The sequence below is a fragment of the Haplochromis burtoni genome, unplaced genomic scaffold, assembly GCF_018398535.1.
Source record: "Haplochromis burtoni strain Fernald_Lab_line unplaced genomic scaffold, NCSU_Asbu1 Contig_290, whole genome shotgun sequence".
Taxonomy (NCBI): domain Eukaryota; kingdom Metazoa; phylum Chordata; class Actinopteri; order Cichliformes; family Cichlidae; genus Haplochromis; species Haplochromis burtoni.
Genome location: NW_024582651.1, coordinates 676,104 through 688,917, shown reverse-complemented (window position 1 = coordinate 688,917; position 12,814 = coordinate 676,104). Strand labels below are relative to the sequence as shown.

The 12,814-nt window shown below is 41.5% G+C and overlaps 2 protein-coding genes across 8 annotated transcripts in view; one reads left to right on the top strand and one right to left on the bottom strand.

The window, feature by feature from the left end:
• aatka (apoptosis-associated tyrosine kinase a) overlaps window positions 1–8,563 on the top strand; it is a 29,783-nt gene extending 21,220 nt beyond the window's left edge. For 3 of the 4 annotated variants that reach the window (XM_005940339.3, XM_005940338.3, XM_005940340.3), the window contains 10 exons: window positions 154–272; window positions 366–453; window positions 591–724; window positions 1,437–1,521; window positions 1,606–1,727; window positions 1,916–2,065; window positions 2,763–6,054; window positions 6,143–6,323; window positions 6,413–6,616; window positions 6,978–8,563. In XM_005940339.3, the coding sequence (XP_005940401.1) occupies window positions 154–272; window positions 366–453; window positions 591–724; window positions 1,437–1,521; window positions 1,606–1,727; window positions 1,916–2,065; window positions 2,763–6,054; window positions 6,143–6,323; window positions 6,413–6,616; window positions 6,978–7,006 (4,404 nt within the window). In that variant the 3' untranslated portion in view covers window positions 7,007–8,563. The remainder of the gene's footprint in view (window positions 1–153; window positions 273–365; window positions 454–590; window positions 725–1,436; window positions 1,522–1,605; window positions 1,728–1,915; window positions 2,066–2,762; window positions 6,055–6,142; window positions 6,324–6,412; window positions 6,617–6,977) is intronic. The other variant, XM_042227911.1, reaches the window with a different exon arrangement.
• A 675-nt stretch (window positions 8,564–9,238) lies between these two features.
• Window positions 9,239–12,814, bottom strand: part of baiap2a (BAR/IMD domain containing adaptor protein 2a) — a 50,894-nt gene continuing 47,318 nt past the window's right edge. Inside the window, exons 14-15 of one of the 4 annotated variants that reach the window (XM_005940337.3) lie at window positions 10,708–10,750; window positions 9,239–10,216 (exon numbers count right to left, since the gene is read on the bottom strand). In XM_005940337.3, coding sequence (XP_005940399.1) covers window positions 10,723–10,750 — 28 coding nt within the window. In that variant the 3' untranslated portion in view covers window positions 9,239–10,216; window positions 10,708–10,722. Of the gene's footprint in view, window positions 10,217–10,707; window positions 10,751–11,969; window positions 12,625–12,814 lie in introns of those variants that run through there. The other 3 variants (XM_005940335.3, XM_005940333.3, XM_005940334.3) reach the window with 3 other exon arrangements.

Here is a 12,814-nt window from a genome sequence, read left to right as displayed (position 1 = left end):
TTCCACAGGGGAAGAGTTGAAATACACAGCCACATTAGATTCCCTACATTTTACCTTGCTTCCTGGATTGTTTCGCACACTATTTCCATTCCTAGTTTATGTTTACTTTGGTTTCTAAATCTACAGTTTATCGATGCTGGCTAAATCTTGCAGGTTCTGCTGGGCGAGGTCAATGCAGGCCTCAGCACCACGCAGGTGGTGGTGAAGGAGCTGAAGGCCAGTGCCAGTGTCCAGGACCAGATGCAATTTCTTGAAGAGGTCCAGCCATACCGGTCAGTTTTATCAAACTTCAGAAACTCCACACGTTTTTATTTTATTACCGGTATGGTCTTTGCACAATCATACCTTCTAAAATTGTCTCACAGGACCCTCCAGCACCCTGCCCTCTTGCAGTGCTTGGCACAATGTACAGAGGTTACTCCTTTTCTGTTGGTCATGGAGTTTTGCCCTATGGTAAGACACATTTTAATGACCAACTTTGTTTGTTCAGTCCTTCATATATATATTTTTTAATTTCTTTGTTTAGTTTTGTTTGCAGAATTAAAGAAAAGTCAGTGTGTCTCATGTTCTCATATTTTTTCCCCTCTTAGGGTGATCTGAAGAGTTACCTCCACAGCTGTCAAGTAGCTGATTCTGAGACACCTGACCCGTTGATCCTCCAGAGAATGGCATGTGACATTGCTTCAGGGCTTCTGCACCTTCACAAAAACAACTTCATCCACAGGTACGTGTGTCAGTCCCGCTCCCTTTACCTTCTGCAATTTGAGCTTTAAAAGGAAGAATCTACTTGAATGGTTTGTGCGCCACCTGTTGGTCTCTCCTGGCAACAACATCCTGGTGCTGCCTGAGTAGTTGTCACAAACTCCAGCATCAGTGATTTTGTTGCTGGGGGCGAGCCCCTCTCGCTCTCACTCCACCATCCATGCAGTGGTGGTGGCCATAGCAACCAATTAGTGACTGCCAGGCTGAAAGCTCCCATTGTGGAGGAGGTGAGATTCCACTTACTGACTTAATTGTGAGTGTGTTTACGCACTTAGGTGATATGTATGTTACTCTAATTGTATAATTCTGTCATTTATCACTGAATTTTAACTGACAACATTACTGTATGTTGCTGTAAAAAAAGAAGTGCCAACATTCTAGTGCAGGTTAAAAGAAAAATCACCCAGACTCTTCTCAAGACACTTCGGCTGCAATTTTTTAAACTAGATCGGATCCCAAGAGAAACATTTTTTTAAACATGAAAATACCAAAAAGTAAAATTATTAAAGAACAGGCTTAGACTGTAACACACACATGGACAGAGAGTTAATTAGGGGAAAACAATAACAGCTACACTGTTGCACATAGTGCGTCTTTCTGAATAAAAGTGGCATTGTTTTATCTCTCTATTTAACAGTTTTTGGGGGGGTTGGTTGTTTTTTTATTTTCAACAGTGACCTGGCCTTGCGAAACTGCCTCCTAACATCAGAAATGTCAGTTAAGATTGGAGACTATGGACTTTCTCACAGTCGGTACAAGGTCAGGCTTTTGAAATATCTGTAATTTTTAAAGACTGCTAGTAATGCTCCTAGTACTCAATATCTCTTTTTTTTAATTCTGTAGGATGACTATTATATAACACAAGACCAGATTTGGGTACCCCTGCGCTGGATTGCACCTGAACTCATAGATGAGGTCCATGGAAACCTGTTGGTTGTTGACCAAACCAAAAGCAGCAACATATGGTGAGTTATGTAAAGGGAGAGAAATGGAAGCTTTTATTGCAGATTATCGAAGCTACAGTTCGAGTTCACACATACTTAAGGCAAGCCGTCTGAAGGGTTACCGAATGAGTGGAACAGTTTGTTTGGAAAGTTTTTCTATCCGGAATATGTGAAGTGACCAACCTAAAAGATTTCTTTGTGTGTTTCAGGTCGTTTGGGGTGACTTTGTGGGAGTTGTTTGAGCTGGGAAACCAGCCGTATAGACACTATTCTGACAGACAGGTCTTGACATATGCTGTGAAGGAACAGCAGCTTAAACTACCCAAACCCCAGCTCCAGTTCCCCTTGGCTGACCGCTGGTAAGACATCCACACATAACTACACTCAGGAGAACCTACTGTACATACAGTGAATGCTGACACTCAGAAAAGACTAGTAGCTTATACATTAGTGATGCCACACAAAATAGATTCTAGATGCTGGTAAGCCTTCAGTTGAAACTGACCAATGAGTTTCTAACAACCTTATTTTTCCTGTTTTATATCTTTTTTATTTATTTTGATACAAGTCCATTGTAGCAACGTTTGTCTTTGCTACCAAGGGCAGATGATCAATACTCTCCCTATTCTTTATGATCCCCTTGGCATCGACCAGATCCGAATCACCTCATTCATCTTTACCTGGGAAGCCTGCCAGATATTGTTTTTTATTTATTTTTTATTTCAAAATTGCTCCCTAAGGAATTAAACTATTTGGTACAAACACTGAGAAGCCACACAGATGCACAAAGAAAAGCATAAACATCTTCTAACTGTGTCAGCATCTCCACTGCACCTCCTTCATATACTATGCTGTATATGCTATTGACTAGTGCAGTAAATAAGTGCTAGGTGTTGCTATAAAGTGCTGACTTTGAAGTTCTCCTTATATCACCTTTTTTTTAAATGTTGCTTCTGAACTTTTCTTCTTTTTTTAACAAAAATATCTTAGGATACCAATAAGTGTTTTCCAGCCTGAAGGTGTGTGTGGTCTTTTCGGTCCCTCTTCTCCGTTCAGGTACGAGGTAATGCAGTTCTGCTGGCTGCAGCCAGAGCTGAGACCCAGCAGTGAGGAAGTACACCTTCTGGTCACATACTTGTGTGCCAAAGGCTCCAGTGAAGCTGAGGAAGACTTTGAGCAACGCTGGAATGCCTTGAGACCCAATTTGCTTGGTAGCACCTCTCACACAGCTACATCCACAGCTCTAGTTCTAACCCCTACACCAGCCTCAGCTGATGCCCCTAATACAGACCAAACTCAAGCAGTGGAGCTGGCCTCCTCTGCTTCATCCTCCTTCCCCCTCTTGGAGCACTTCTCTGACAGCTTCCACTCTGACACAGGTGATGACCTACTGACTGTCACAGAGACCAGCCACGGTCTCAACTTTGAATACAAATGGGAGCAGGCCCGAGCTGAGCAACCCTACTGCTCCTCCTCCACCAGTGGTCCACTGGGCCAAGGGAACCCACATTACCAGGATATCTACTATTCAAGCAAGGGAAGCACCACAGGGGGCTGCAAGACTGATAGCCTTACCTCAAGCATGTCCCCATCCTATTATGAACCCCAACACCCGAGTGTGGTTCCAGTATTGAGTGCCCACAGCCCCTCAGTCAGCAGTGAGTACTACATTCGCATAGAGGAACCAGTAGAGTGTAACATTAACCTGGATGACAGCATTGTGGACTACAGCCCAGGATTAGAAGTCAGTGACAGCAGATTGTTATCTGAGAGTGAAACTCGTTCAACCATAGCACAACCCAGCGCATACTGGTCTACTGCTGATAACATCAAATCCACTGCCTATGACTCTGATTCAAGTCCCACTAGCCAGCTAACCAGGGAACCACTGCTCAGACACATATACAGCACCAGCCCCCCACAATTAGGCCACTCCCAAAATTGCCTTTCGTCCAATCTCAATGACTCTGCAGAAAGGCCAGCAGAGTCTAAGGAGCAGTTAGAGAACCCACGCAGTTTATCACAAGCAGTCAGTAGCCCCAGCTTAGGGTTCTGTGATCCCTACCTTGAAGCAAACACAAATCATAGCACAGTTAATGAAAGCTGCCATAATATGGTAGGTCATCTTAGAAAGAGACTATCTATTGTTAACCACATCGGAATTGATGCAGGAACTGCTGACGGCGTGCTTTTGGGTCAACAGAGAAGTGGAGAAATCGAGGATGACCTTTTCTCCGAGGGAGAGGCCACAAACTGGATCTCAAACCATTCTGCAAACAATAACAGCCTGAGCTTTGACACAAGGCAGACAGGCAGTGGAAGTGACAGCTGTCTGGATCTGCAGTATACCAGTCAGTCAAACACAACTGAATTATGGTCTTTAACCAAAGCCACCACCAGAACCTTCCACAGCTCCAGGTCTTGTGGTGCCTCAGAAGGAGGAGGAAGAGGATCTGACTGTAATAGTTGTAGCAAACCAACTGATTTAGGCTCATACATTCACTTATGCCACCAAGAAAAAGAGGAAGATGCCTTTCAAGTGGAAAGGAACACAACTAAAGATAATGTGCAAAGTACCAATTCTCTCACAGATGCAAGAATAAATACCAGAGATAGAGAGGGTGGAAAATATGAAACGCAATCATTTCTTTATGGAGAGAGAACGTATCCTGCAATGATACCTGAGGCAAGCCACATAAAATCACCATCCTCTTTTAGGAAGCCTCAGGCTAGTCAAGCAGGACAACTGTCAGATAAGCAGAGAAGTAAGATGTGGGAGGGCATTTCGACAGGAGTATCTTTTGATCTGAGCGACAAGAAGCTAAACTATGCAGAGACACCTGAGAGAAGCAGAACATTAGATAGAGGAGTTGGCGTAAGAGACTCCAGCATATGCCTGGTTGAACTTGGTGACTACAGTGAGGAAGAAGATGACATTACAGATATTACTTCAGGGATCTTTGCAGACTTCAACCTCGACTATGCTGAGATAGAGGAGGAAGAGCTCAGCCCGCAGAAGAAGCCAGAGACAGCTGGTGACTCTTTAGACACCAACAACATGTTTTCATCAATGGCAAGCCCCTTAAGCCCTGATCCCTTCAATATCCCAGTCCTGCCCAAATCACTGGATAGCGGCTATGACACAGAGAACAACGAATCTCCAGAGTTTATTTTTAAAGAGCTTGGAGATCCCCTGGGTGGTGAGAGGAGCCCTAGGCTGGGCGGAGAATCCGAGCTTGTTTTGCAGGTGGGTTTAGGACAAGGGGTCTGCACTTCCACAAGCAACTCAGAGGTACAGTTAAAAAGTCTAACTGAGAAGAACCCCTACAGGGACTCAGCCTATTTTTCTGACTATGATGAGAGGAGTCCCCAAGAGGACGGCAGTAAGTTCTTTGCAGGTCCACGTAACTGTCACCCCCCTGCTGAGAAACCAAGACTTTTAGGAAATAATCATGCTGTAGAAAAGAAGTTTGCTAATGGGGAAACTTTAACAAATCTGAGACACATCAAAAGTTGTGCTTTGGTGAATCTCTCAGAGGCTGACAATAGTTCACCCCATTCTCTTCCCACCCCTGGGTTGTCTATGCTGTCACCATTTCCTCCACAGATGGGTGGCTGCCTGACCAAAGAGACCGCCCCTGCAGATGATGATCTTGGGTTGGAGACAGAGCACTCAGAAGACGAACCTTCCACAGAGCTTAACCCCGCCACTGGATCTCAGCCAAATTCCACTGTCCAGGATGCCCGGGAAGAGGGGAGCAGGAGAGAAGACTGCTCCAATTCCCAGTCATTGCATACTGGCTCCACCATAACCAACAATGACAATGACGAGTCCCCCAAAGAAAATGAAAATGGTGATGGCTCCACAGAGGAGGAGGAGCTACCCGAATTCAGTCATGTCAACGAGGAGACAGACGACAGAGGGGATGGTGCGAGAATAAATGAGGAAGAATTTGAGGACATAGATGCAGAGGAATGTGACTCACAAGACAGTTTGTGTGGAGAATCCAATGGTCCTCTTGACCTGTCCACTTCCTCATCATTGCTGGAGCTTTGTGGAGAGAATGTAAGAGCTCCACTGGAGGAGGCAGAGGATGAAGATGACTCGGATGATAGCGATTCTGATGAAGAGCTGAGGACCTACAACATTCAAGATGAAGACAGTGAGGAGAGTGAGGACGATTTCACCACAGTGCCGGTGGTGGTGAGTGACTGCAGCAGGGCTAGACACCTCCGCAGCCTCCTGAAGATGCCCGGCCTGCTCACCGAATCCTTCTGTGAGGAGTTGGAGAGGAAGAAAAAAGCGGTGTCTTTTTTTGATGATGTCACAGTGTTCCTTTTTGACCAGGTACAATATTTTAATAGGTCAACGTTGTACAAACTGGGGAGATTATTATATTAAATTAAATCACTTAATTGGTTTTCATGCCTTCCAGGAGAGCCCCACAGGAGAGCTGGCCGACTATTCCTTCTCAACAGAAGTAGAGGCCAGTGGAGAGGAAACATCAGAGACAAAAAACTTTGACCAGCAGCCCCAACCTGACCCTGAACTTGAAGCTCAGTCACGTGAATCACCCTGTGTTTCTAAACAAACAGATGGAAACAAATCAGAAGAGGGTGAGGATGTAATATGTTGCAAAGAATAAGCCTCACTTTTTTTCTCACTGCATTTAACAAAGCGATTATGACTTCCTGTGTGCATTCAGGTGGGAACTGCGAATTGGAAGATGACCCGTCCTTTGAGCCCTGTCCATCCTCACCTGTCACCACACTTGAGCCCGCGTTAACACCCACTTCTCTCTCCAACAGTCCCGAGGCACCTAAACCAGCCGCTGTAGCACTTAATCGTTTTATGGTGTCACGATTCTCTATCACACATGTTTGCGACTCCCAGATGAGCTCAGCAAAAGGTAAAAATGCCTTTTAGTCCAACTTGTAGTAAAAGTTTCACTAAAATTGTGACACTCCACTAAACGTCACCTCAGTTTAAAATACTGATCCTACTTTGTAATGTGGCTATTGAAAGATGGCTTCCATTGTAATGTTGTAAGCAAAGATCCACATGCAGCTAATATAAACAGCTGAAAGACAAAGTGGATTTAAAGATTCCTAAAATCTAATATTTAAGTGCTAATATTTGCAGCGATGTGGCTTATTACACAGACAAAGTAGATCTAGGGCATTCCTGGTTAAATTGTTTTTGTTGTGAAGTTGGTAAATAAATAAATATAATATTTTTACCTTCTATTTCCAATCTCTTGTGTCCCACAGGGAACAGTGACGATAACCCAAAAGACTGAGAGTGCCGTGCCACCACGATGAGAGAAGGTCGATTCCAGGTTCTTCTCAACACAGAAAAAGCAGCATTATTATATCTAGATGTTTTACAGAGTTTTATTTTTTAATCGACCTTTGGGGCATCTGACCCTGGTGACCCTTTATGAGACAGTGCCTCATATTGTAGTGAAGTACCCCGAATGATTTGCACACTATTATTATTATTTTATTTATTTTTTATGAAGAAAGAGCAATAGCTGCACGGATTGCAACCTAAAGTGGATACAAAGCGAAGTGTTATTGTCTGCAGAAATAGAAATGTTAGTTTTGACACGCAGTATTTATTTGCTAAATGCGGCATCAGTTCCTTTTCGTGACCTTACAGTTCTTTTGATTTGTGAATTATAAAAATAATCCCCCCAAAAAAGGAAAAAGAAAAAAAAAGCGAAATGACAGACATAGCTGCTCCTCTCATTGGCTGCCTTTGTCCATCTGCTTACCATCTGGCATTTTCTGGCAATTTAAGACTGTTACGGCTCTCATTGTTGGTGCCAGAAAACAGTGCTTGATGGTTGTTACATAAGAAACTACAATGGATTTTCAAACAAAAATATTTGACTTCAATGAAAAGTTATAGCTGGTGATGATGGTGGAGCTGGAGGTGCTTCATCCTAATTTCTCACGTTATCCAAATCGCCATTGTGGGACTTTGTGGATTTAATGTTAATGGCAACATAATACAGAAAACCAGGATGTTACCACTACCATATTCTCCACCACTCACTCTAGTTAATGACAACCCACGGCTCTCCACACCTTTCTGAAGCACTTTGTGTTCCCCACGTTGCTCTTCGTGTCCACATTCTGCAACGAATCAGCTGAACAATGAGATTCCCCCCATTAGTGTCCATGTGCCGTTTATAGATTTAGGGTTGTTGTTGTTTTTTTGTTTTTTTTAATAAATTTGATCATCAGTAGAACGACTTTAAAAGGGACTTAGATGTGTCACCACTGTTGAGTGGTGTCAGTATCAACATGCCAGTTATAAATGTTGAATGTCAGTTATCATTTTCGAGCATCTTTTCTACATCTAGGTCTTGGTCTCATCCATTATGCATCTGTTATGTTAGTGCTGAATGAACCGGGTATGAGGTGATAAGGGAATGAAAAAAAAAGACATTCAAAATAGGACAATTGTATGAATCCTATATCAACATGTAGCAGGTAGCTTGACTTGAATTACTACTGCTGTATCGGCAGCTCACTCCCCCCTCTCTATCCTCCTGTAGCTCCAAGTGCCAATTCAGTTTCCTCTTTCCTTGCCTTTGAAGTTCTGCAAGAAGAGAAAACGTTGCTAGTATTTTTGTATAGAGAATTTGAAGAAGATGCAATCCAGGATGATAGTCTCTCAAATTTGCCAAAGAGATATTTCAAAGCCCATTGGCTAAAGTGGCAGACGCCTTTGGAGAAGGTGAGGTGGGTTGTTCTATGCACCGGTAGTAACATCATTGCTGTTTCCATTCATCCCTCACTCACGGCTGTTGTACTATCCAAAACAAATAAATCCAAATACTTTTCCCCCTCTTGTGTCTGTGATATATTTATCTGCATTAATGTCAACAAGTGCAAAACAAACAAAACACAACACGTAAAAGTATGAAGTCTGTGCCCATATGGATTTATTTTGGACAAGTTAATTTACATGCATGCTCTGCACGGTACAGATATAATACAAACAGAGAGACATGGACGAGGTGAGGGCTATATAAAAGTTAAAAAAAATGCATTTGAAACTTGATTCTTAAATGAGCTATGTAGTAAAAGCATGACCGCAATTCTCAGTGGAAACGACTCATCCACAAAAGGTGTTTGTGACGTAACAGTTTATTTCCTGGAGACTAAGAGGCATTTCAGCTCATTCACACAACACATTCTTACTTTTCAACCACACTTTCAGCACTAACCCCATACAGCATATTGTAGAAAAGAAAAACATGCCTCTAATCTTGTGTCCCAGGTGAGTGTACTGCAAAATACTGAGAACAAATGATCAAAGCTATGATAATACTGTACCTTATCTGATAAGCTACCACCCCCTCTAAGCTGAATGAATGAATGAATGAATGGGAAAAAAAAAAATAAAAAAAAAAAAAATATTATATATTATATATATATTTATATATATATATAATATATTATATATATATATATTATATATTTATATATATATATATATATAATATATATATATATATAATATAAAAAAAAAAAAACTCCTGGCAATCTGGCAGCTTAGATATTACTGAAATTTGAACATAAGGAAAGAGTAGCAGTTTATTCCCGTGTTATACCTGTGGAAATGCGCCTGCACTGTACAAAAGCTTGCTCAAGCCAAAGAAAGTGAAATAATCCCATCAACGTTTTCAGTAATATAAAAATACAAATAGAACTGTGATGCATATTCCCTCAAACCACTTTACAGAACAAAATGGATATCGCCATATGCATATAAAGAAAAAACAAACAAAAAAAACAACACCTAGAAGGCACAGTTCCCACATTGAAAATCTGGGTATACTGTATCACAACTAGTCAATATATAATTCTATATTATTACCTAACAAAAGCAAAATTATAGTTTACTCATCGCCTGTCAGGGTTCAACCATCAGTCTGAGTATTCAAATTACTCAGTTCACATTACAGCAATGTGTGGTAGACTGTTTACAACCATCTTTTTCTCGTTTTCTCAGCTCACATAAGCAACTATTGCAGTGTGCCCCTCCACTGATACTTAATTCAAATAATCCTCCAGTGAAAGTTACAGTGTAAAGTGTTGCAGAAACCAAAAAAATAGCATAACAGAAGTACAGATAAATATTAATGTATTGGCATCACTAGTAAAACTTATTAGCAATACCTTATTCACAATTGGTATGATCTAAATAATTAAATCTAACTGTCACACTGTTCTGACTCAAACATTCAATGTTTCGTGAAAGCATTCGCAAAAAACATTGATGGGAAATTCTTTAAGTGAATTTCCACAGCCACTGGGCCCTCTTGCGATAACGTTATACAACTGAAACCTGCCAGTGTTGGCCATTATCTCTTGCTTTTTAAAAAGGAAAGGCCCGCGAGGGTAAAAAGGGGGCAGCAGGCTGCTAGTAGAAGATGGGTGCAGCTCGGTCATCAGAGAAGGAAGGCCGGAGGTAGACCTCCAGGGAACGGTCACTGTGGGGAGAGGAGGGGTGAGACAAGACTTATAGTTAGCTTGAGCAAAGTACAAGATCTAGATGGTTAATTATGTAACCACACCCAAAGACTTCTACCTTCCTAAAGTTTCCAACAGTAAGTTGAGCAAAAAGTTGCAGTTTTGTGAGATTTAGCAAGCATATGATGAACAAATTCTAATCAAATAGCGTGTTATAGGCATGCATGAAGGGTTAGTGTCTTCTCTGTATGATGTTGGGTTACACACAGAAAGAAAAAAAAAATACATAAATTAAAATATAAAAGTACTTCTTTTACAACCCAAGGCCTGCTGGATTGACAGAACCAAGTGATGCCAACTCCAAAGAGGCCAAAGGACAGAAAAGACCAGCTATTCCCCGCGTCTTAACTGCAGCCAGACAGCCAATGACAACAATGAGAACCAGACAGTAATAGAGAGCAGAAGATAAGAGACTGCTTGGCTGAAAGGCGATGGAGACTGGTGGACTTACGGAGGTCCTGTTCCCTCAGAACCGGGACAATTCTGGACCCAAACTGGAAGGTAAAAAGAACTTTTGGATTTGAATGGCTCATCTCTCAGATCATGCATGGGTCACATTTTGTAAGGACACTGGTTAGTCTGGTGCAATGCATACATACTGAAACTGATAACAGTACACGACTGAAATGGGGGATGCAAAACAGAGGTACGCACTTCATGCTCAACATGCCATACTGTATACAGCACTCTACAATCCTTTCAAATTGCAAATCTCACTGGGAACAAATCTGACAGTAAATAAAAATAAATAAAATCAACCGCACGTCTGCAAAAAATGTGTGCACTGCTGTTTATATGACCCAAATACAACTCAAGCACAAGTAAGTCAAAATCATATTTAAAAAACAACCAAAGAGAAGGAAAGCAGGCAGGCAGAGTTCAGGTCAAAGTGCACACAACACCACCTCACACACCAACAGGCTATCAAGAGCAGCACAGATGTTACAGGTGCTTGGGGGAGTGAGTAAGGATGAAACCGCATGCACCGAACAGAGTTGTGGCTTGAAATGAGTCACAGGTAGGTGTTGGTTTTGAGAGGGAAAAGTGAAAAATAAAAAGAATCAGTTCTGAGCCGAACAAGGAAATTATCATCGACAGAACAGATTTCTCGTCAGACCACACTGTTTATTAATATATAGATGTATGTTTTATTTAGAATACCTTTGTAAAAATTCACCATACATTCAAGGTCAAATCTCAATATTACATTTTCTGGTTTCCCTCCACAGCATGCATAAGATAAACACTTCAACTAATCAGCAGGTTTCATTGTTTCTGGAAATATGTAAATTTTTTAATTTAATAATAATATTTATTATTATTATTATCATTGATTTGATTTGATTTTTTACAAGGACAATATTTTTTTTTTTTTAAAAAAAGAAAAGACCAAAAAAATAAATTAAAAAAACAACAAAAAAAAAACTACATAGCCACTCAGGGAATACAATCATAAACACTGAAAGCTGCAGAAGCTGTGGTTATTATTTAACCTAAAACTAATTCACAGCTGTTATTGGGGATACTCAACAAAAGATCATGGACCCTTCCAAGCTAACTGTACCTTCAGGATTAGAAGAAAAAAAGTGGGGGGGAAAAAGGAAAGAACAAAAAAGAAGACAAAACTGAAGGTTACAGGAGTGAGGCGTTTTATTTAAGTAATAACTGTGGCAGCAGGTTCAGGAAAGGATGGCAAAAAGAGGGTTTGTGTTGACAAAAGTGGGAATTTTAATTTAATTTGCTTTTTTTTTTTTACTATACCATGTGATGACCAAAAATACAGTGCAATTTAGTGGACGGACAGAAACAATTTATATTTAGCTATATATAATGTATATTATTGAAGCTCAATTAAAAAAAATGCTTCATCGCACATAAAATCTGTATTAAATAGAAAAAAAAAAAGCAAAGTAAGGCATATATGACACACCCTCTGGACGGAAAATAAAGTCTAGCACTGACACGAGGAAGCACAGCAGGACGTAGGGGAACTCTCAGAATGGAAACAGAGTAATCTGCCGTGCAGCCTTACTTTGAACAAAGCTTTTTGAGCGTGTATGTGTTTGGTGGGAAATCAATAATATTGGGCCCACTTGTGCTTAAAAAGGCCATTCAGTCAGTGGCTTTAGTACATCGACATTGAAGTCTTTTGGCACTTGTACAGTACATGAATGTCCTTTAGTTTGACAAAATGACACAACCATGTACATGCATGAAAGATAAGCAGTAGCAAAGGCAGTCTCTTGCGAGATCAGTCCGTGATGGTGGACTGTGATAGCGAATTCAGAGTCCATATCGCTGCATGCCGAGCAGGTAGGCCCCGCTCTGGCTCTCTCGCTCAACGCAATCCTCCACCCACCAACCGCTACTGTCCACACCGACACCACCACCAGCAGCACCCCAGGACGGACGGAAGGAGGAAAGGAGGGACCCGGGGAGGAAGAGAGGACAGAAAGGAGGGATGAAACTGGCCTCTTCCATTCGGAGAAGGGGTGTGTGTGGAGGCAGAGGAGAAGAGGTGGAGATAATTGGACAGGAGGGAGGCTAAGAAGGGGGAA